The sequence below is a fragment of the Denticeps clupeoides genome, chromosome 4 (assembly GCF_900700375.1).
Source record: "Denticeps clupeoides chromosome 4, fDenClu1.1, whole genome shotgun sequence".
NCBI lineage: Eukaryota > Metazoa > Chordata > Actinopteri > Clupeiformes > Denticipitidae > Denticeps > Denticeps clupeoides.
In genome coordinates, this window is record NC_041710.1 from 13290527 (window position 1) to 13313663 (window position 23137).

The 23137-nt window shown below is 40.9% G+C and overlaps 2 protein-coding genes across 2 annotated transcripts; both read left to right on the forward strand.

The window, feature by feature from the left end:
* Positions 1–410: 410 nt before the first annotated feature.
* Positions 411–7665, forward strand: LOC114789267 (spindlin-W). Its single transcript, XM_028978491.1, has 5 exons — positions 411–527; positions 1348–1386; positions 1561–1808; positions 3059–3292; positions 5971–7665. The coding sequence occupies exons 2-5, from the start codon at positions 1367–1369 to the stop codon at positions 6174–6176; spliced, it is 708 nt and encodes a 235-aa protein (XP_028834324.1). The 5' UTR covers positions 411–527; positions 1348–1366; the 3' UTR covers positions 6177–7665.
* A 3246-nt stretch (positions 7666–10911) lies between these two features.
* On the forward strand, positions 10912–15537 carry LOC114788813 (hydroxysteroid 11-beta-dehydrogenase 1-like protein). The gene is made up of 7 exons (XM_028977723.1): positions 10912–10987; positions 11724–11854; positions 13809–13920; positions 13997–14088; positions 14179–14272; positions 14919–15084; positions 15247–15537. Exons 1-7 carry the CDS (start codon positions 10912–10914, stop codon positions 15422–15424), a joined length of 849 nt encoding a protein of 282 aa, XP_028833556.1. The 3' UTR covers positions 15425–15537.
* Positions 15538–23137: the final 7600 nt, after the last annotated feature.

Genomic DNA, 23137 nt, shown 5'->3' on the forward strand with positions numbered 1-23137 from the left:
TGTGTTCTTGTAGCAACAATCCTTCTTGAATCCTTCTTGAGACATCAAGGAGCAATGTGAAGTGAAATACCCAGGCCCTTCGGGTCACGTCTTTTCACAAAGGATTGTGGGAAATGTTGTCTGAATTTATGCGGTGATTCTATAGACTTAAAACATAATGCCGTTTATATTGGTGGTGAAAATGGAACAGAAAAAGTGACTTGCACATTTAGAATCCATAAAAATAAAACAGAATCGTAACAAAACGTCCCCACAAAATGCTGCATCACCTTTTTAAAGATCACCCACCGTTTTAACGCTCTACAGCTTTAAATAGTCGGAGGGCTGTATCTGGAACTACTTTTCCCAGACTGAGTTGCGAAATATTTGCCTTGTCCCTTAATACTACTACGTGAGGGTGGCCGCTGGTACTTGTAGTTTATGTGCCAACCTTCTATTTCCTTTATTACGTCTCACAGCGTACAGTGCATGAGCTAGACTATTCTCTGCAGGGGGAAGTACATCATAGACATGAAAATATTATTCAGGTAAATGCCCTTCTTTCAGAGCTGTGGATTGTGTAAACTGTATTGAATTAGAATAATTCGACTGTTTAACGCGACCATTTTTGCCTGTTGCGCTGCTATCGTAGGGCAAGGGCAGCGTTTTTTTTTTTGTTTGTCCGTCTGAAATTGTCCAGAGTGTGGGGGCTGACGACGTATTTCTTTTTTTAAAAAATCCGTTCGATTTCGCATAGAATTCGTCCGAACATTGTCGGCGGACGTTTACGAAGTCGCTGTAGACGGGCGCAAATGCGACAAGAGGCGGCCAGCGACACCCTTTTCGCCCCCGAAACACCTTGATAGCGCAGGAACAGGCCGACGGCGGCGGCAGGACCGCAGCGCCACGCGTGTGTGCGCCACGGGGGGGGACGGGACGGGACGGGACGCGTAATTGACACGCGGGGAAGAGGTCGGGAGACGAGACGGCGTTACACAATGCGTTGTTGTTGACATCCGGCGTTCAGACGCGGGGCTGGATCCTGCGCTACCAATCAGAGACAATAGTGGAGCTCTGGAGGGGCCATTAATCCGGCCCAGCCTCCTGGTCGAAGCACATCCGTCTGCCCGGAGTCGGACTGGCGTGTGGGACACGTGGCTCGTCGGCTCATTCGTGAACGGATGTTTTTGTTGCGTTTTTGTCCGGCATTTTTGTGAGCGGGTCCGTCGTCTCAGTCAAGGACAGCGTTGCCATGACAACGGGCCGTGATTCTTACGTCAGTCGGAAACGTCCAAAGTTGGTTCGGGTCTGCAAAAACATTTCCTTCACCTAACGCATCCATTTCTGTGCTTCTTTTGTCAACAACAGGGACTAAATTGGTGGGAAAATGTCCAAGAAAAGGGGCAGGTTGGTATTTGAAAGTGAAATCAGTTTTATTAACACTAATCAAATGATTTTCATGGGGATGATTGACAGTGCATTATTAATATGGATGACATATGTTCAGTGTCTTAACTGCTGTATAAAATGATTGTTGTAATCCAGCCACATCTTTTATTTTTTTTGCATCTGCTGGAGCAGGAAGCGTAGCAGCGGTGAGCTGAGTGACAGCCTCACCCCGGATCCCAACAACTTGCTGGGCAAGAGGATACAGCATAGCTGGCGGGAGAAGGGGGCGCTGACCAAGTGGAAGGGCACTGTGCTCGACCGCCTCAGCGTCAACTCCTCTCTTTTCATGGTCAAGTATGATGGCTTCGACTGTGTCTACGGCATTGAGCTCTTCAAGGATGAAAGGGTTTCGAACTTGCAGGTTCTTACAGAAAAAGTGGGTGAGTGAGGGGGTGAAGCGGGTTTCCTGTTTCCTGCATGTCCCGGCTGTTTTAAAAGTTTTCAAGTGAAAGTGAAGTGATTGTGAAACACTGCAGCACAGCACACGGTGACACAAGGAAATGTGTCCTCTGCTTTTAACCATCACCGTTGGTGAGCAGTGGGCAGCCATGACAGGCGCCCGGGGAGCAGCGTGTGGGGACGGCGCTTTGCTCAGTGGCATCTCAATGGCACCTTTGAACCTTCTGATTACGGTGCCGCTTCCTTAAACACTAGGCCACCACTGCCCCGTCGGTGGTTTTAGGTGGTAGTCAGGGCACATTATATAAAACCCTGTCTGAAAGGCCATATGAAAAATGGCTTTAACACGTGGCAGTAATCCTGTGCATTGTCCCTTTATTTCGTGAGACGGTAACGCCACAGAATAGTGACACACCACCTGTCAGGAAATAAGGCTGAGACGTGACATGAAGATGATTTTCCACCTGCATAAATATTCAGTGGCACTGAGGGGAAGGTGGTAGCTATTCTAAGAAAGAGAGGGAACAGGTGCCTCCAAGTGGCAGCAAAAAAACAAAAAAAACATTAATTAATGGTATGGAATTATTGAATTCATCACCATGTCCTGTCATGGTTGGTCTCAACGTAATTTCTCCAAGTGTACGCTCGATTTGAGAGCATGTTTGAGAACACCTTACATGTTGTTTCAGCATAGACATTTCACTGTGGCGTCCCGCCTCTGCTGCTGCTCATATGGGAATTTGAATTTTGTGTTGGAAATATGCAAAAGAACCACTGAAACTGAAACCTACTCAAACCTGCTACAGACGCAGATTAGCAATGGCGTCGGTCTGGACAAGTAGAACTTGTGTTAGAAATATTCCTGCTGATTATTCAACAGTATCTTCACAAGCTGTTGTATTATTTTATTTCTGCACCTTAATATCATGTAATTATGTATAATTATATGAGCTTTACCCTAGCTGCATGTATGCAAAGCAGTATTTCTATTAACTAAATGAAATTATTGGACTGGGTGAGTAATCCTTACCCTTTATCATGATAACAAATGTATTACATTGTACTAACTGTACAATGTATATCCTTGTTATGCATTGACAGCATTTATTACAGAAAGAGCTGCCTGTTATTGGCATTCCTGTTTAGAATGAACGTCTTGTAATATTCATGCTTTTTCAGATGCAGCCCTACAGGGATTAACATGACTTTTTTTACTCTTCTTTCGGTTTAGTGAATAACAAGATCAAGGTGCCTCATGATGTGGAGGAGCTGGTGGGGAAGGCAGTAGAGCATCTTTTTGAGAAGGAGGACGGAGAGAAGAATGAGTGGCGGGGCATGGTTCTCTCCCGGGCGCCCATCATGACTAACTGGTATTATATCACCTACGAGAAAGACCCAGTTCTCTACATGTACCAACTGTGGGACGACTACAAAGAAGGAGATCTGCGCATTTTACCTGAAGCTGGTAAGTGGCTCACAAAACATACATATGATAAAATAACTGTCTATGTTTTAACTGGCTTCCCCTTTCTATAACGTTAGTATGAAGATTTTTAAGGTTGAAGTGCGTTTTCATTGTGGCAAATCTTACTTACTATTTAGCTTATCAATTAGCGTATTTTAAAGTCTTTGGCAATTAAAGGTAATTCTTTATAGTTTCTTGAACATATTCATCAGTGTAAATTTTAGGAGTGTATGGAATGCCAGTTAAACTGCTATAAAATATTGTTAAGCAAAGCTTGCTGAGATGTTCAACAATGTTAATGTTCTGTAGCGCAACTGAATCGTTTTGTCTTTAGTTATTTTTTAATCAAGATTATCATTAGAAAGGCTCTTCCAGAGTACTCCAACGGATTAAGTATTGTGCTACTGATTTTTTTTTTAAAAAACCTCAGTGAAGAAGTAGACAACATGAATGTATTCCAGTTGAAGTTTTTACAATGTTTAACTAATCTAAGGGTGAAGGAAACCATGAGTCCACATGTTTACCAAGAACATCCATTTTCAATTTAGCATTTTTTTGCATGCATGAGTATGGCCAGCAGTGTTTGCTCTTAGTGAAAGCAGCTTTAGCTTTAGGGCTCACATGTACTCAGGGTTAGGATTTATTTATTTCACGGTGTCCTGAGATCTTACACACAGCACACTGATATGGTGGTACATTTGATTTCAGTGTTTGATGGCATATAGTCACTCACAATGCCATGTAAAACCTTGCTTATTGCTGTGTGAGATTGTAGAATCAGATGCCAACCTGTCATTCGATTCAAGATTTTTATTTGTCACGTACAGCACAGCATTTGTAGTAGTACAACATGCAGGAAAAATTCTGCACCGCTCTGTTTTTGGTTGTGCATGGTTAAAGATTAAGTTTTAAAGTTATAAAAGTTATAAAATAAGAAAAAAAGTAGAATAAAAGAAGAACAGGGCTAGTAATAAAGTAATGGCTCAGTGGATCAGAATAGTTTTTCTTGTTTGAACTGAGATGTGGAGAATTTGGAGGCCAACTCAACATTGAAAACTGAATTGATCACATTTAGGACCATGGCCATTTCTGATGTATGGGTGCAGGGGGGGGGGGGCTGTTTGGGGTGTTATGTAGAACACTGCTCCAGCATTGCTGTTGGTGACCTTGGTTGATTTGAAGTTACTGGTTATGAAACAGCCCACCAACTCAACATCTAAATCCTCAAACTGTCTTTGCAGCAAATGTGGCAGGGCACAGCGGCATATGCAGCCCGTTTACCAGTTATCCTTTCCAACCACTGCAGACTGGGAACATACCACATGCAGTTTTGGAGACCATATGATCTAATCATGTAGTGCTCACAGTTTGATCTGTCAAAGTCGCTCACATTCTTACGGTTGTCCATTTTTCACTGCTCTACCCCCCCCCCCCCCCCCCCCCCCCCCCATGCTGGTGCCATTGTCTTTTATGTTAAAACTTTTATATTAAAATATGCTGTAATACATGTAAGAGTGCAGTCCTTGCTGCCCTCAGTGGTAATACATTGGGTACGGAAAGTATTCAGACACTCTTAAATTTTTCACTCTTTGTTATATTGCAGCCATTTGCTAAAATCATTTAAGTGTACACACAAAAGTTTTTTAAGTGTACACACAGCACCCAATATTTACAGAAAATCACAGAATTGTTTTTTTGCAGATTTATTAACAAAGAAAACTGAAATATCACCTGGTCCTAAGTATTCAGATCCTTTGCTCAGTATTTAGTAGAAACACCCTTTTGATCAAATACAGTCTTTTTGGGGGAAAAAAAGGTTTTTACACCTGGACTTAGGGATCCTCTGCCATTCCTCCTTGCAGATCCTCTCCAGTTCTGGCAGGTTGGATGGTAAATGTTGGTGGACAGACATTTTTAGGTTTCTCCAGAGATGCTCATTTGGGTTTAAGTCAGGGCTCTGGCTGGGCCATTCAAGAACTGTCACTCCTTTGTTATTTTAGCTGCGTGTTTAGGGTCATTGTCAAGTTGGAAGGTAAACCTTCGACCCAGTCTGAGCACTCTTGAGAAGGTTTTTGTCCACGACATCCCTGTACTTGGCCACATTCATCTTTCCCTTGATTGCATTCTTGATTGCATTCTCCCCCAATAGCTCAGTTTGGTTGGATGGTCAGCTCTAGGAAGGGCCCTGGTTGTCCCAACCGTCTTCACTTTAAGGATTAGGGAGCCCACTGTGTTCTTAGCAACCTTAAATGCAGCAGCAATTTTTTGTAATCATGGTCAGATCTGTGCCTTGCCATAATTTTGTCTCTGAGCTCTTCAGGCAGTTCCTTTGACCTCATGGTTCTCATTTGGCCTGACCTGCATTGTGAGCTGTAAGGTCTTACATATAGACAGGGTGTGGCTTTCCTAATCAAGTCCTATCAGTATAATCAAACACAACTGGACTCAAATGAAGGTGTAGAACGTGAATACTTTCATATCCACTGTACATTGCGATATTTATGACCACATTGCAGTTCCTCCTCCTCTCCGGGTAACCTATGGGCCTATCACCACAGTAGCATTTTAATGCCAGGGCTGTATATAATTTACTTCTGTCATTCCAGCATTGAAATTGTGGTGCAAAAACATTACATTACATTGCAAGCTCGAATACAATAGACCTTTTATTTCCTCAGAGAATAAACACTTGCTCCCAGCGGACAGGAAGCCGGGTGAGGAGACTGAGAGCCTTGTGGGTAAGCAGGTGGAATACGTCACTGACAAAGGAGTGAAGAGAACCGGTTTGGTCATCTACCAGGTCCCCGCCAAGCCATCTGTCTATTACATCAAATACGACGATGACTTCCACATCCATGTTTATGATCTTGTGAAGACCACCTAAACATACAACAAATATATTGGGATTATACAAACTATAACTTTACAACTGCTACCCATCTCATGGCAGGCTTTGTATTTCATAGCACTCAGCTTTAAGATGTTTTTCGGAGGTCATTTTGTTCTTAAGCTCACTCACATGCACACCGTATTTATAAAAAATTGTGAATCCTGACAATTTATAAAACAAAATAACTGGGTTGTGGACAAGCTTTGGAAATAATCAATAATTTGTATCATTACACTGCTAATAACAACACCACAACGTTTGTTCATGGTTTTGTCTAAAAATGTCTAAAGTAACATCAGTTGGGTTTGTTGCTATACACAATGGCTGTACTACATGTATTTGAGGCTTTGCACTTATTGAGACTTGTCATATATATTTTTATTTAAATTATAGGTGTGTATAATGATTGATTAAAGAAGTGTTAATATTGCCTGGGAAGGCCGCATTCAGAATTGCAGTTTTTATGCAGGAGATTTGTTGATGTTTTTGAAAATCTGGTTGCAACAGCTAAAAAGTGAATTGAATTTCTTATGTGTTATAAAAAAAAGTCTGTAATTTAAAGAACAGTAGCTTATGCTATGTGACGATATGTAATAGTACTATGTAACTGTCACAAGAACTTATCCTGTGGAGCTGAAATGAACAGTGATTCTTGTGTAATAGCAACATGCTACTAATTTGAGAATCAGAATGCAGGCAAATTCCACTGTAATTATCCCCACACAACAAAATGTGAAAGCAACCAGACGTTTAAATATGACTAACAAACCACATGCAAAGAAAATGACCCTCCCCTCCCTCATCACATTTAGCCAGTCACTATGTTTGGATCTGATCAAATTTCTCCACTATTCTCTTTGCAATTCTATTTTTTTACTACTTGCTGTATATGTTATGCTTATAAAATGCTATAAAATTCATTGTTGGCTGTAAGGGTCTAATGTGTTGCATTATGGGGACAGTTTATTCTTCGGTAGTTAAGTGTCATATCTATGGCGGCATATGTTGGTTTCTAATGTAAGGAAAAGTGGGTGCGTGGGGGTGGTGTTATTTGTTGCTTGAATGTTTATGAAATTAACAAGGTTAATTTGTACTGCAGGATAAAATCCTTTGACCCCTGATTAATTATATTCTTAATATGCATCGGAAGAATAATGTAGCACAGCATATGCCTGTCTTCTGAAAAAAGTGCACTTTTTAAAAGGATTCTGCTGACTTTAAATTGGTAATAAAATGTACAGTACCCTTTGAGAAGCTTGGTTTGAAAGCAAATGAATGCTACAAGCAGTGCTGGAAAGGAACCCCTCTTTTTTTTTAGCATTACTGTCCAAAGTGAATATATCCCAGCAGGCTGGTTCTGCTTATGGGGCCTGGGTTCAGCCTCTGAAATTGTACATTTCTATATTATGCAGTCTTTCCTTTTAAGTGGCAGGGTGTATTTATGTGTAATCTGAAAACAAATAAAAATGTAATATTAAGCCAAGTTGTCTGATTTAATTTAAAATGTATGTTTTGAAAAGAGCGTGTTGAGGACCATGGCTATTTCTGTTTCACGGGTACAAGTGGGGGGTTGGCTTTTTTTGGGGGGTCATGTAGAACAGCGTTCCAGTATTGCTGTTGTTGAGCTTGCTTCGTTTTGTCTTAGTGCTTGTGCTTTAACGACAGATTACTTCCACTGCCGCTGTTACCGAATGTCCTCCTTGTCAACATGTTGACGTATGTGTTCTTACTAGAAATCAGTTTTTGGCTTCTGGAAATACTGCAGCTCAGCTTCAAATGATTGGTTGTTCCTGTGTTCCTGCTACATCACGTCACGATAATGTGTAACTTGTATTTATTTTATTTTTTTTCACGTGCACAGATAATGTCTGAGCTGCAGTCTTTTTACGGGCTGTAAATATTCTCATGCTGTAATGCTGGTGTTTGTCTCTTGCAGTTCACCTTTACACCATTAGATGCTGTCAGAACCCTTCATCTAACATCTTTAAACAGAACAAAATGCAACATGTTTTAACGTGTTCTGTGTAGTTTCATGTTCCTAGAAAAATATCACTTCTGTAAATGTGTGTGAAATTGCTGCATTTTGAATTGTAAGAATTTGTTTTGGTGGGAAATATGCCACGTTTTTACACCATCTAGACCTCTCCTGACACGATTTAGTATAGGCTGCATGCATATGGGTTGTGTAACTGCACTAGTGCCAATGTGTTGACTTGAAGGCAAGAGATCTGTACACATCTCTGCAGGTACACAACTGAAAGTGGTCCTGAGGAAATCATAAAAATAGAATCTCTTTCCACGAACTGACCACATCCTCTGCGTCTCTCGCCACTTCAGTATGGGTCAGCGCAATAGGGATCCTGTTTGGTAGACTTGTTTTTAGGCCGACCCTTTTCCTGGCTATATGCAGATTCTTTCATGCACTTTTATCATTAAGAGGGAAAAATTACTTATTAAAATTTAATTGACAAATCTGAATTGTTGAATATTTTATGAGGATCTTGAGTTGGTGGAAAACTCACTTTAGATGATTTCTTTTAGATGATTTGCTGGGCTTGTGATTAAGTGATGCTCTCTTCAGCTTCCCTGTGTCGTTGTTTTATTGTGCTGTCTGCAAGTTTCTACAAATGTAAAGCTTTCCACCATCTACTGAATTGTTTTTCCTGTCATTCTGCTGCTTTTTTACCAAAGTTAATGTTTCTGTAGGCAACATTGAAGTAAAAAAATTCCATCTTGTTTTTGTGTAAGAATGCTATCATAAAAAATAAAAGAAGAGATATTTTTTTCACTGGTGATAGTGGCTTGTCCATTTGTGTAAAAGTATGTGGTTTCCAATTAAAAGGTATAACAGGAGCACACATAGCATAAAACCATTGCTTCTCCGTTAACCAATCAATTCAAATTCAAACATAATTGCATCACTTTATTTAAAACAAACTGCAACAGGACATGAGTTTTATCACAGCTTTATGTAAACCTCTCAGCCTCTGGTGCCTCATCAAATTCAGGCAGAACACATGCAGAGATAAGCAATAAATGAATACATTATATACTGTTAAACAATAAAATGCAAGCAATACTCACGTCATCTCAGATTATGCAAGGTTGAATAATTGATCAATTCAAAAGGACATCCCATTTATTCGGTTGCAAGAACAACGGCAGGAGGAGGATAAAACACCTGACAGTAGAGTGGATCAAAACCAGCAAGGTTAATGTTGTGCAGTCCAGACATCAGTCCACTGAGCAACTGTGGAATGGCTGGAGCTCTGTACCCATTTGCAGTGCCAGATTTACAACCTTGGGTGATTGTATTTCTTTTTATTAAATTAAGAACTCCACTTTATGTTGTCCCATAGCAGAAGCACCACTGATCTACAAATGTGTTATAAACTAATTCTAAAAAAAACATTTCAAATAATAAAGCTACTTATTCAGCAGTGTAATTATTTAGCTATATAATTAAAGCTTGACTGCGAGCGTGAGCGTCTGGACTGCTGGTGAAGTCCTGACACTGCCTCCATTACAGGAGACGAACAACCCTCTCCTGTGGAGCATCAGGTGTGGGGGGCCAGAGGTGGAAAAAGTGTCAAACAGAAACAGGGTGAGATGGGAGCAGGTAAGGGCCTGCTCCCATTCCACCACCTAGGGGCCAAGAAAGAGAAGAGTCTTCAGAGAGCAGTACTGGAGGGACCCGGCGAGTGCGGGGTAAAAGTGAAGTGATTGTCACTTGTGAAACACTGCAGCACAGTACACAGTGATACAACGAAATGTGTCCTCTGCTTTTAACCATCACTCTTGGTGAGCAGTGGGCAGCCATGAAAGGCACCCCGGGAACAGTGTGTGGGGACGGTGCTTTGGTGACTTGGGATTCGACCTGGGAACCTTCTGATTACGGGGCCACTTCCTTAACCACTAGGCCACCGCTGCCCCAGTGGTGGGGTGCGGTGCGATGTATAATACAAGCTGAGAGGTAGGGTGGTGCTACCCCATGTTTGGCTTTGTAGGCCAGTATCAGTATTTTGAATCTGATGCGGGCAACTACTGGGAGCCAGTGGAGGGAGCGTAGCAGTCGAGTGGTGTGGGAGAAGGTTGAAAACCAGTCATGCTACTGCATTCTGTATTAGTTTTTGCAGAGGTTTTGCTTATCTGTAGAATGACCTGCTCTGATGCCAGACTGGTTGGGATCTAGGAGGTTGTTCTGAGACAGATTGTAGACACAGCACTCAAGGACTTTAGAAAGAAATGAGAGAATAGACACTGGTCTGATATATCTCCTTGTCCATCATCTTTATGGCCCAAAATATGTTGTGTAATGTATGCTGTCCCCCTTATCCATCCCTCATCACTACTATGGGAAGCCTAACTGGGCTACTTGGCTCAGCTGTTTCCCCAACCAGACCTTACTCCATAGGTAGGTCCTGGTTACTCCATAATGTCTGAACATATTATTTCCTTGCTCAATGCTACTGTAGTATTGTGTGAATAAAAGGATAGTGCTCAGTTCATGATGATCATTATACCACCTGATTGTGCAATACACTTACATAGAACAGAAGATAAGGAAGGAGATTATCACAAACCTGCACTGCTGCGCCACAGGAGATGCATTCAAGAGGCAGCAGAGCGTTGGAGATCCATGTGGCCTACTAACAAATTTGTTCTAGAAAGGTGACGTCGAACAGTGTTATATAATCAAGATTAAGGATTTGTGTCACAAGACAAAATCATGAAAACCTTGCTGAAGTTTTTTGTGATTTGTACTGCCCTGGCAGCATTTTTATGGCACGATACCTTTTATCCAGGTGGGTAAGACTTCTTTTTTATTATTGTGATTAAATATGTTTTTCTCTAGAAGAACAGCTTCAGTCTTCCCAGTCTCATAAACCTATTTCCTGAACTATTAAATCACGATTCCTCTACAAAATTCTAGAATAATGTAGTACTTCTGAAGGAGACCATGTGACAACTATTATCTGATATCTTTATTAACAGAATGTAAAATAATTAGTGTTCCTGATAACCAACAGATAACATAAACTTTGACCTTTGGACTTTTGACTTAGTTAAAATAATAATAGATAAAAAAATAACACGTTTGTTTTGGCTGATATTGTAAGGTATGTACGGGGAATCTGATCAATTAAACTAAAACACGCAATGAATGCATCATGTAAGGGGTCATGCTTTGAATGTGTGAACGTAGGATCAAGAAGAATTTTAAAGACTGAAAGGAGAGTATATAATATATAATATATCCTTTAATTCATCAGTTTTGATGAATTCATAATGTTATGTTCCACTGCCATGCAATTAATAAAAATCCTAATCTGGCACTAGATGTGTACCTGGCACAAAACCTCTCAGCATGAAAACCCTGTAGCACTATGGTATTTACAATATTTTCACAATGCATTTGACTTCCTACTCAAGTAAGGTTTCTTTATTTTATGTAGTTAAACATTATAAAAGATTCTTCTCTACCTTTTAATGAGTAATAAAATACTCATTGCGAATGAAATAATGTTTTTTTATTGATAGAATCCTTGCGTGGTGCCAGGGTGCTGGTTACAGGTGCGAGTACTGGCATTGGTGAGCAGTTGGCGTACCACTATGCACGCCTAGGAGCCCAGCTTATCATCACTGCAAGGAGAGAGAGCATTTTACAGAAAGTGAGTGGAGTATTACATCAATACATGTAGTTGATATAAAAGGGATATGTGAACAGTGAAGAGAGTCATTAAAAAATGAAAAAGATGAAAATTGGTCATGGAGGGTACCAAGAAATCTACAGCAACACTGACTGTAGTACTGTTGTGTACCAAAATCTCCCATATTCCCATAAATCTGAACTATGGGGTTGCAAGACAGAAGCCTTTTCTTACAAAGAAAAAAAATCCAGGTCCGATTAAGATTTGATATTTCTGATGAGACCAAGGCAGATTAAATTGGTCTCAATTTCTATAGGTATGTTTGAAATCACCAAGACCCTCATTTCTCAATACGAGCATACAGGGAGTGCAGAATTATTAGGCAAATGAGTATTTTGTCCACATCATCCTCTTCATGCATGTTGTCTTACTCCAAGCTGTATAGGCTCGAAAGCCTACTACCAATTAAGCATATTAGGTGATGTGCATCTCTGTAATGAGAAGGGGTGTGGTCTAATGACATCAACACCCTATATCAGGTGTGCATAATTATTAGGCAACTTCCTTTCCTTTGACAAAATGGGTCAAAAGAAGGACTTGACAGGCTCAGAAAAGTAAAAAATAGTGAGATATCTTGCAGAGGGATGTAGCACTCTTAAAATTGCAAAGCTTCTGAAGCGTGATCATCTAACAATCAAGCGTTTCATTCAAAATAGTCAACAGGGTCGCAAGAAGCATGTGGAAAAACCAAGGCGCAAAATAACTGCCCATGAATTGAGAAAAGTCAAGCGTGCAGCTGCCAAGATGCCACTTGCCACCAGTTTGGCCATATTTCAGAGCTGCAAAAGCACAAGGTGTGCAATACTCAGAGACATGGCCAAGGTAAGAAAGGCTGAAAGACGACCACCACTGAACAAGACACACAAGCTGAAATATCTCAAGACTGAATTTTCTAAGGTTTTATGGACTGATGAAATGAGAGTGAGTCTTGATGGGCCAGATAGATGGGCCCATGGCTGGATTGGTAAAGGGCAGAGAGCTCCAGTCCGACTCAGACGCCAGCAAGGTGGAGGTGGAGTACTGGTTTGGGCTGGTATCATCAAAGATGAGCTTGTGGGGCCTTTTCGGGTTGAGGATGGAGTCAAGCTCAACTCCCAGTCCTACTGCCAGTTTCTGGAAGACACCTTCTTCAAGCAGTGGTACAGGAAGAAGTCTGCATCCTTCAAGAAAAACGTGATTTTCATGCAGGACAATGCTCCATCACACGCGTCCAAGTACTCCACAGCGTGGCTGGCAAGGTATGGCAAGGTGGCTGGTATAAAAGAAGAAAAACTAATGACATGGCCTCCTTGTTCACCTGATCTGAACCCCATTGAGAACCTGTGGTCCATCATCAAATGTGAGATTTACAAGGAGGGAAAACAGTACACCTCTCTGAACAGTGTCTGGGAGGCTGTGGTTGCTGCTGCACGCAATGTTGATGGTGAACAGATCAAAACACTGACAGAATTCATGGATGGCAGGCTTTTGAGTGTCCTTGCAAAGAAAGGTGGCTATATTGGTCGCTGATTTGTTTTTGAATGTCAGAAATGTATATTTGTGAATGTGGAGATGTTATATATTTTTTTTTGTTAAGTTGCCTAATAATTATGCACAGTAATAGTCACCTGCACACACAGATACCCCCCCTAAAATAGCTAAAAATAAAAACAAACTAAAAACTACTTGCAAAAACATTCAGCTTTAATATTAATGAGTTTTTTGGGTTCATTGAGAACATGGTTGTTGTTCAATAATAAAATTATTCCTCAAAAATACAACTTGCCTAATAATTCTGCACTCCCTGTAGATTTGAGTGTAAAAATCCCTGTAGGACAAGTACCACCATGCACCTGTGCCAATCCATGTGTACATATAAATGTACTGTCTGTATAGGTGGCATATTTTAAAATAAAGCAACATGTTAAACTTACAGGTTGTTGACAAGTGTTTGGAGCTGGGAGCACAGCAAGCCTGGTACATTTCAGCAGATATGTCCCAGTCTGCTGACCCTGAGAGGGTGGTCAAATATGCAGTTGAGAAAATGGGTAAGGTTTCCTTTTCACTTTTCCCCCCTGCAAGACATTTTACCCCTCATTTTGCTTACTTCTTTGTGCTGTACAGAAGGTCTTGACTACCTGGTGCTGAACCACATTGGTAGTAGTCCATTCCAGATGTGGAACCAAGATGCGGAGCATGTCAGGACTCTTATGCAGGTATCAGACATGCAGACAGACAGACATTTCCATCACTCTATTGTGTTTTTGTGAATCACACCTGTATGCTCTCCTTATTGTGCTTTATAGGTCAACTTTCTCAGCTATGTTCAAATGACCTCAGCAGCTTTACCTACTCTGGAAAAGAGTGGTGGCACCATAATCGTGGTGTCATCTATGCTGGGTGAGTGACATTTGGCACTTGCTTAAACAGAGCATGCATAATGTGTCAGAATGTCATCAAGAAGGTGGCTACCATGTGACTACTGCATGTACAAATGAGAAAGGACAGGGCCTTTTTGGTGGCAGCCCCAAAGTTCTGGAACAGCCAAGTGAGGTCTGGTCAGGACCAGATTTTTAATGAACATTTTTAATGTTCATATTCTTAAAACACATCTCTTTAAATTGCCTTTCAGCTATGGTTGAGTAATATACACTGATTTTTTAAATTATTTTCTGTATGACTTCCATATAGTTTCTTTTTGTTCCATGTTTTATGACATCTGGCTTATGTATTTATGTATTTTCATTATTGTCACATTTTTATAAATGAATGAATTAAATTAAATGAGCTAATCTGTCACCATGTGGTAGACTAGTGGGTGAAATCAGAAAGCTGTAATCAGAATTTTGCCATCTTGAATCCTGAACCGCCAAGGTGCCACTGAGGTGCCACTGCCCACACACTGCTCCCCGGGCGCCTTCCACGGCTGCCCACTGATGGGTTAAAAGCAGAGGACACATTTTGTTGTATGCACCGTCTGCTGTGTTTGCTGTGCATCATAATGACAATCACTTCACATTCTTTCTTTCTTTCTTTCTAAATGCAGGGAAACTGGCCACTCCATTTGTGGCACCCTACACAGCTACTAAGTTTGCTGTGAATGGATTCTTTGAGACATTGCAGCATGAGTTCAGTATGAGGAAGAGTAATGTGTCAATCAGCATCCACATTTTGGGTCTCATTGATACTGACAGCGCCATGGAAAAAATAAAGTGAGTTGTGAAAACCGTAATTGTCTTTGCAGTTAATGTCCTGCAGCCAATAGGTGGCCATGTTCTTCACACTTTGCTAGCCAAACAACACAATTGTAGCAGTTTAGTAATCTGGAAATTCTGAAAATGCTGCAGTTGTAATGCCTTTTTATGGCTTTTCAGGGGCTACATCAATGCAACTGCCTACCCTGCCAGTGAAGCTGCCATGCATATCATCAGAGCAGGAACTACGCGCCAGAACTTTTCCTTCTACCCTTGGTATATCTACTTTGTCTGCCTCTTCAGGGACTGGTTCATCTACTTCAGAGATATCTGCATTCAGAATTCTTTTACCTATTGAGATCATTCATTCCCACTTGAGATGATCTTACATATTAAATTAATTTAATAGCACAATTTTTGAATTGCTTTTAAAAGGACAAAAAGCAAAAGGCCCAGTTTTGAGCAAGAAATGGTGGCATGAAATAAACAAATTAACATTGTGAATAGGTATGAGATCCACATGACCCAGTTTTGAATGAAAACCAATGGCCAATGTTTCACCAAACAAGATACAGATTCTTCATATGTTATTAATTTGGTAAACCCTTCAAAAACCTGTCAATTTGAACATTTTAACCTATGCATATTATTGTGACTATATGTTTATATGAGGAACTATAAGAATATAAAATATGAGAATATATAACAATGATAATATGCAATATTTACTTCTGAGCTTTGCTTTCTTTAAGTCCCAGGGTAATTTCATTGTTGCTTTGAACTAACCATGGCAACAATGGTTTTATTGCTGGACAGTCTGCAGATTTGGTGGAAACGTGCATAAGCCTGCCAAACAGCATCTGCAAAACTGGCAGACATCACCCCAAAACAGTGCCAACATCACCCAAGCGTCACTCTGCCAGGATCACTGCCAACAAAATCCAGCTGGCAAAGCCATGGCCATCCCTGGGTGATGAGGGTAGCTGATCCAGGCTCTGATGCCAGGCTGCTTACTGGTGGACCCACACTGCGGCGGGAGAGCTAGCAGGAGCCCTGGAAATATAGACGTATTAAAGGGTTCATTTCAAGGGGTGTTTCTCCTCCAAAACACTTTGTTCACAAACACTCAGTGGTCTGACTGAGTACTTCTCTAACTGCAGAAAGTTGCACCCGTTGCACACAAAGACATTATTGAAAGTGAAGTGATTGTCATTGTGAAGCATAGCACAGCACACAGTGACACGACGAAATGTGTCCTCTGCTTTTAACCATCACCCTTGGTGAGCAGTGGGCAGCCATGACAGGCGCCCGGGGAGCAGCGTGTGGGGACGGTGCTTTGCTATGAACCTGAAGACCCAGGTTCAAATCCCACTTACTACCATTGTGTCCCTGAGCAAGACACTTAACCCTAAATTGCTCCAGGGGGACTGTCCCTGTAACTACTGATTGTAAGTCACTCTGGATAAGGGTGTCTGATAAATGCTGTAAATGTAAATGTTAAAGATGTTAACCGGACCAGGGCAAGTTCATTAAGTTACATTAAGGATGTAAAAGGGTACAAACTAATTAAGTAATTTGACTTCTTTGATTCTTCTTTCATTTGATTCTTTTCCTTTTCATCCCAGCATTCCTTCTGAAATGAGAAATCAGTCTTCTCCAGCCAGGGTCTTCATTTCTCGGGGACATCCAGCTCTTAATGCAGTGCAGACATACTGAATTGTGATTAGGCAGTAGCTACTTTCAGCTCAGAGCAAAAATAACCCCCAGGGTCTAATGTGCAGGAGTGTACCCCACCCCCCCCAGCAAGACCTACAGCACTGAGACATCCAGGGCTAAATGCTCAAGGGTGCTGCTACAGAAAAGGGTTTGTAGATTCTTCTCTGTGACTGTATGAATTTCTCACTGTGGGGGGTGGCTACCATTCTTCTTTTCCAGTGTTAACTTCAGAGGAAGGTATATTTTAAAGGAATATTCCACTCATCTAGCTATTTTCAGCATTTACCTGCTAACAATCATGTAATGCATGTCAGATGGCCAAAAATTGTTAGTCGGGTTTAGCCTAGAAAATCAGCCTTTAATGTCTGACATAAAATACTGACCTACACAGCCCTTTAATCCCCACAATTAATCACTCATTACAAGGGTACAATAAAAATCAAGTCTAGCACTGGGGTCACTTCCATTTGAATAGCAGCCAGCAGATCACTTTAATTGTTTCAGTTAATTGGAAAATCTGTGTAGAAGTGGACAGTTGATTTTTCAATTAACCAAAGGGCCTTTTCAGGTCAGGTCCTGCACTGACTCAACTGGAAGAAAATTGACTCCAACCCTGTGCCTGACCTTTCGTCTGATTAAAAAACACCTTTTGCAGATGATGACCATGTCTCCTTTCATTCATATGGGTTCATGCATGTTTAACAAATGAACCTTTTTTAAATCAGGTTTAGCATATTCAGCATTTCTTTCATTTAAAATATATGCTGCATCCAGTGCTGCATCTGAAATAGACTGCAAGTGCTTTCCTTCATTGTTGTCCCCTTGAGGAAATCCTTACCCACCTTTCTGATTTGTAAAAGTTACCACCAACAGAGAAGTCCTCCTATTCAGAATCGACTACAATTGATTGGCAATGAAGTGAAGTGAAACATGATTCTGGCAGAAATGTGACTTTATTCTTATAAAGACACCAGGTGGAGCCAGAGTCAATACAGCCAGATATGTTCAGAGCTGCTGTAAATCCTGCTCTACCCCCCAAATGTCACTATATACCGTCTGATCATCAGGTGAAACACACACATGGCACCATCATGGCTCCACAAGTAGATATTTGATGTTTCTGTCTGCATCCTCAGCATCTCTTTTTCACGTATGTACCACACACCACCTCATCACACTGTGCATAATTACTTCACTAATTGATAGAAAAACCTCCCTACTTGATTGATTTCCCTCAACGTGGGCTTTAATTCAGAATTGATTGAGTAGTTAGCTAGATGAATCGATAGCAGTTTGCGGGTGTTCTCTGTGACTGATTAGAAGGGCCGGCTGAACGGCTCAGAGACTTAATACGATATTAAATACGAGCTCCCACAGGAGTTCAAGTTAGCAAAACTCCTTTGGGGGCAGGGATCAATGGGAACTATGAATAGAAAACTCAAACAGTTGCCGATTTCCAAGTTTATTTTGCGGTTCGGTGTATTATGTTTCTTCCTTTCCCCTCTGCCAGGCTAATAAAGAATTGAGGAGAATAAGGATCTCACTCACTAGCAGACATGTGACGACGAGGCATTTTACCATGCAAATCCCGTTTTTAACATGAGATTTTTCCCTTTGAAAATCATCTGGCTGACATCCACTGTAACGCAGAACTCCCACATGTTCACTTAAAATAACCTCACCTCATCCTAAAATAACTTCCCCAGTGTGTGTGTGTGTGTGTGTGTGTGTTAATCTCCAGCTCTCCTCCATAAGATCAGACCCATTTAAGCTTTCACTTTATGACTTTGTGGCATGTTTACACCTGGAAACTGTCTTGGGTTGGATTTTGCAGCTATTCTTCTTATAATCGGAGTTTCTGTTCAGAAAGAAATATGCGTTTAAAACACACTGAGATCGTCCACACCCTTTCTCCTGACCTTTTTAAGTAAATCTGCCTTTGATGAAAAGGAACCTGCCCCTGGTAAAACGCTCCTAAGAGTCTAACCTAACAAAATGTCCACTTGGTTTATGATAAGGCATGGAGAGGGGACTGTTTGCCGTGTTTTGCTGCGTAACCCAGATGGAACTTTTAAAAAACTGCACAGCTATCATAACTCCTCTACCCTTGCAGCAATGCGTTTTAAAGGGCAGAGTCATCAGAACATACAGTTGCAGTTTCACCCTGTGCTACTCTTCCACTCCCAATCTTAAAAACTGCCCTGGATGTGAAGCGTGGACGTCATTAGTTTCAGCACAATTTGCTTTATCAACAGTATTTTATGTAATGCAATTTTCTGAGAAATGTAAATTTTGATGTAGAAATTTTCCCTGGAAAGAGACAAATGTTGCCTGCTTCTACAGTCTGACCTTGCAGCTGTGTCAGCCTGTCATACTGACATATAGATGATTGCTTGGAACATTTTTGGAAAAAAGAATGAGAGAAGATAGCAAAGGAAAAGTAACTTTTTTGACAAAAGTCACTTTGAGCTGGGACAGGATTTATAAAATAAAATTTCAATGAGAAGGATTTCAATACAGAGCTTCAACTTATGGCAATGTTCTGAAAGGTCACACTTTTCTGGCCCTGTACATGCCACTGATGTCAATGTAAATAAGCTGCATGAGTCTTTCAATTTAAGAAACAAACAAGAAGCTTTTGTCCCAATTCAGGCATTAAAACCTTAAGTGGAGGCATTTGAAGACCAATTTGAGACCAATGAGTCTTCGAACACAAGGTTGCCAGAAGGTCAGAAGGTTGCCGATTTGAATCTTGATCTGTCAAGGTGCCACTGAGGTGGCACTGAGCAAAGTACCGTCCCCACACACTGCTCCCCGGGCGCCTGTCATGGCTGCCCACTGCTCACTCAGGGTGATGGGACAAATGCAGAGGACAAATTTCACTGTGTGCACCGTGTGCTGTACTGCTGTGTATCATTCACATCACTTCACTTTACAATTAATTCTTCACGATCCATCCTATCCAATAATTACATTTCCATTTTTGAGTACTTCATAATACCTGATGCAGTGTCCTTCCAGATATGCAATATGTAGTCACCCTATTCAAAGTTCTGTTAAAATACCTATATTTGGTCTCTTGTCCTCCATTTTTGTTTACTTTCTTTCTTTTACTGTTTTTGACTTTCGCACTTCAGTCGACACTTTATGTAAATCAGCCTGAAGATTCTGCTAAACCAACAAATCCACAGACGTAGGAGGACCTAGGCGTCGGGCTTTTATCCTTGCCTGTTATGATAAACTGGCTTGTGATGTTTTTCCCTGTCTCCCCACATTTTCATTTCGCCACAAAAAGACGCCCTTTCATGTGGACTAGTGAGATGTTCGCACATTAGCCTTATATGAGAGTCAGCTGTCAGCCTGAGTTTCCAGTGCTGTCCTGACAGGTTATGTAGTGAAGTTCTTCAAACTTCAAAATGTTGTGATATTCTGCCTGTCATGAACTTTTACCACAGCATTGGAGAAAACAAACATGCCCAAGGGTCAGCGTGAGGAGATGAAGCTCACAGTGCATCTGGAAAGTATTCGCAGCGCTTCACTTTTTCATTTTAGTCTTGTTCCACAATACATGCCACATAGTGAAAAAACTTTTGAAACTTTTGCAAATGTATAATAAATAAAGAAAATATGTACATTACTATTCACAGCTCAATACTTTGTTGAAGCACCTTTGGCATCAATTACAGCCTTGAGTCTTTTTGAGGATAATACTACAAGCTCGGCACACCTATTTTTGGCTAGTTTCTCACTTTTACCTTTGCAGAACCTGCCAAAGCTGCTGTAAAACTGCATGATTCTGCCACCACTATGCATCACACTGTTTCATCAGAGCAGGGAATTTTGTTTCTCATGGTCTGAAAGTTTTTCAGGTGCCTTTTGGCAAACTCCAGGCAGGTTGTCATGTGCCTTTTGCTGAGGAGTGGCTTTTGTCTGGCCACTCTTCCAAACATGCCTGATCGGTGGAGTGCTACAGAAATTGTTGACCTTCTGGAACATTCTCCTCTCTTCACAGAGCAATGCTGGAGCTCTGTCAAAGTGGCCACCTCCCTGAGCCCGATCATTCAGATTGGCCAGATGGCCAGCTCTCGGGTTGAGCCCTGGTGGTTCAAATCTTGGAGGCCACCTTCAATGCTGCAGCAATTTTTCTGTACACTTCACCTGTCTCAGATGTCTGTGCCTTGACATACACGATGTGCCTTTCCAAATCATGTAGGGTGGTAGTAGCCTAGTGGGTAGCACACTCAACTATGAACCAGAAGACTCAGGTTCAAATCCCGCTTACTACCATTGTGTCACTGGGCAAGACACTTAACCCTAAGTTGCTCCAGGGGGGGACTGTCCCTGTAACTACTGATTGTAAGTCGCTCTGGATAAGGGAGTCTGATAAATGCTGTAAATGTAAATCATGTATAATCATCTGAATTTACCACAGGTGGACTCCACACAAGTTCTGAAGGATTATCAGTAGAAACAGGATTTGAGTTTTATTTAATATAAATTCACTAAAGCTTTAGGAAATGTTTGTCATTATGGGGTGCGTAGACAAATGAATTTAGAGAAAAAATGTATTTAGTCAACTTTGGAATAATAATATAACAACATGGGGAAAAGGCGAAAAACTGTGAATACTTTCCAGATTCATTGTATATGAAAAGAGCCTGAACATAGCTCAGAGGTTTTGGATATGCCTGTCAAAACATTCAACCACGTTCAAAACATTGAACAACCTTCAACAATCCTTCTCAAAAAACTCCCAGAGAAACTCTACACCAAATGAGATGTGGTGTATATGTTTTCATTTAAATTACGTTTAGGGCATTTATCAGATGCCCTTACCCAGAGCACCTTACAATCAGTAGTTAAGGGACAGTCTCCCTGGAGACCTTTAACCCCCTGGGTTAAAAGTCTTGCTCAGGGACATAGTGATAGTAAGTGGGGTTTGAACTTGGGTCTTCAGGTTCATAGGCAAGTGTGTTACCCACTAGACTACTACCACCCTCCCTATATTGAATAATCATTCTACACTTATGCACAATGCTTCATTCACTCACCGCTGAATCCAAAAGTGGCACATGTAATTCACTCACACACTTTTGTAACACCAATTTAGAGTCACCAATCAACCTAGTGTGCATGCTCTCGGTCAGGTCGATAACCACTGCTTCACTGCTAATGTTCAATAACAAGCCTTTTTGATGGTTTAATCATTATAAAATAGTCAGAAAGTCTTCAAAGCATTTTAATATTTATTGTAAAATTGAAAAAAGGAGAAAGAGAGAAAAAGCCCCAATAAGCATTTTTTGTTCGTTTTACATACATCTTCATGTCGTAAAGAGAAAATCATATACAAACCCATAAATAAATAAATAAATAAATAAATAAAATTAAGTCTGTTTAAATAATGCAATGGATGAAATAAATAACAGATTAATAAATTAAACCTTTAGAAATATTAAATTGTCAAAGCAGCAAGTTCTAGAGGGAGTTGAATGGAGGGACATCTTTTATTTTGCACGTCCTTGAAACTTCGAGTTAAAAGACGGGAACATTTGATGTACGTTTTTTTTCTCCTCCAAAACCCTTCACTTCTGCCACCAATGTGTCAACTCCATCACACAGAGGTGTCCCATCGGCTGAGAAGAGAGGTTTCCCTGACAACCATCACATGATGAAAGTTCCACAGTCAACCCATTGTCCCTTTCGTCCCTCGGCAACAGCTTTACCTAAGTTTCATCATTTAGCTTACTTCTGTTATTTGTGCTAAGAAACCAGAGGTGAAACACAATCTTAAAAAGTAAAACCCTCCATCCCTGCAGTGTGTGTGTCATCACTCAGTCCCCTTTAATAGCTGAACCAGGATCAGTCGCATGGCTCCATGGTTGACAGTCAGGACAGAGAAGGCGTAGGTCAGCTCTTAAAGGCGGACAGTGACTAACAGACACTTCACCCCCACCCCCCACCCCCCATATCCCCCTCTACCTGAACAAGTTTCTGTGCTGACAGTAATTTATCTCCTAAATACAGTATACAGATTTCATTTTTATAATCAACTTCAATCTCTTGCTAGCCCCCACTCCCCACCAACCCCCCCCCCCCACCCCCTCCTGCCCTTCCAGCAGCCCAACATGCTTCCAGAACATTCTATACGCTCTATGAGTGGAACAGTAAGAAAGTGTGGATTTGATGCTTTTATAATGTCAATTCTGTCAAAAGGAAAAAAAGAGCATGAGGTTATGTTTTTTTATGCAGCAATTGTAACAGAGATGAGATACGATTAGAGAACTGAAACAAAAATGTCTTCATTTAGGTAGCAACAGCAGTGATTAAATCTATTCATCAATAAAAATAAATTATC

Excerpts from the sequence above, each read along its gene's own strand:
- LOC114789267 (XM_028978491.1), top strand. The coding sequence starts at position 1,367 with ATGTCCAAGAAAAGGGGCAG. Across the intron at positions 1,387-1,560 it reads ATGTCCAAGAAAAGGGGCAG|GAAGCGTAGCAGCGGTGAGC; the intron begins GTTGGTATTTGA and ends CTGCTGGAGCAG. Across the intron at positions 1,809-3,058 it reads GGTTCTTACAGAAAAAGTGG|TGAATAACAAGATCAAGGTG; the intron begins GTGAGTGAGGGG and ends CTTTCGGTTTAG.
- LOC114788813 (XM_028977723.1), top strand. The coding sequence starts at position 10,912 with ATGAAAACCTTGCTGAAGTTTTTTGTGATTTGTACTGCCCTGGCAGCA. Across the intron at positions 10,988-11,723 it reads GCACGATACCTTTTATCCAG|AATCCTTGCGTGGTGCCAGG; the intron begins GTGGGTAAGACT and ends TTTTATTGATAG. Across the intron at positions 15,085-15,246 it reads AGCGCCATGGAAAAAATAAA|GGGCTACATCAATGCAACTG; the intron begins GTGAGTTGTGAA and ends ATGGCTTTTCAG.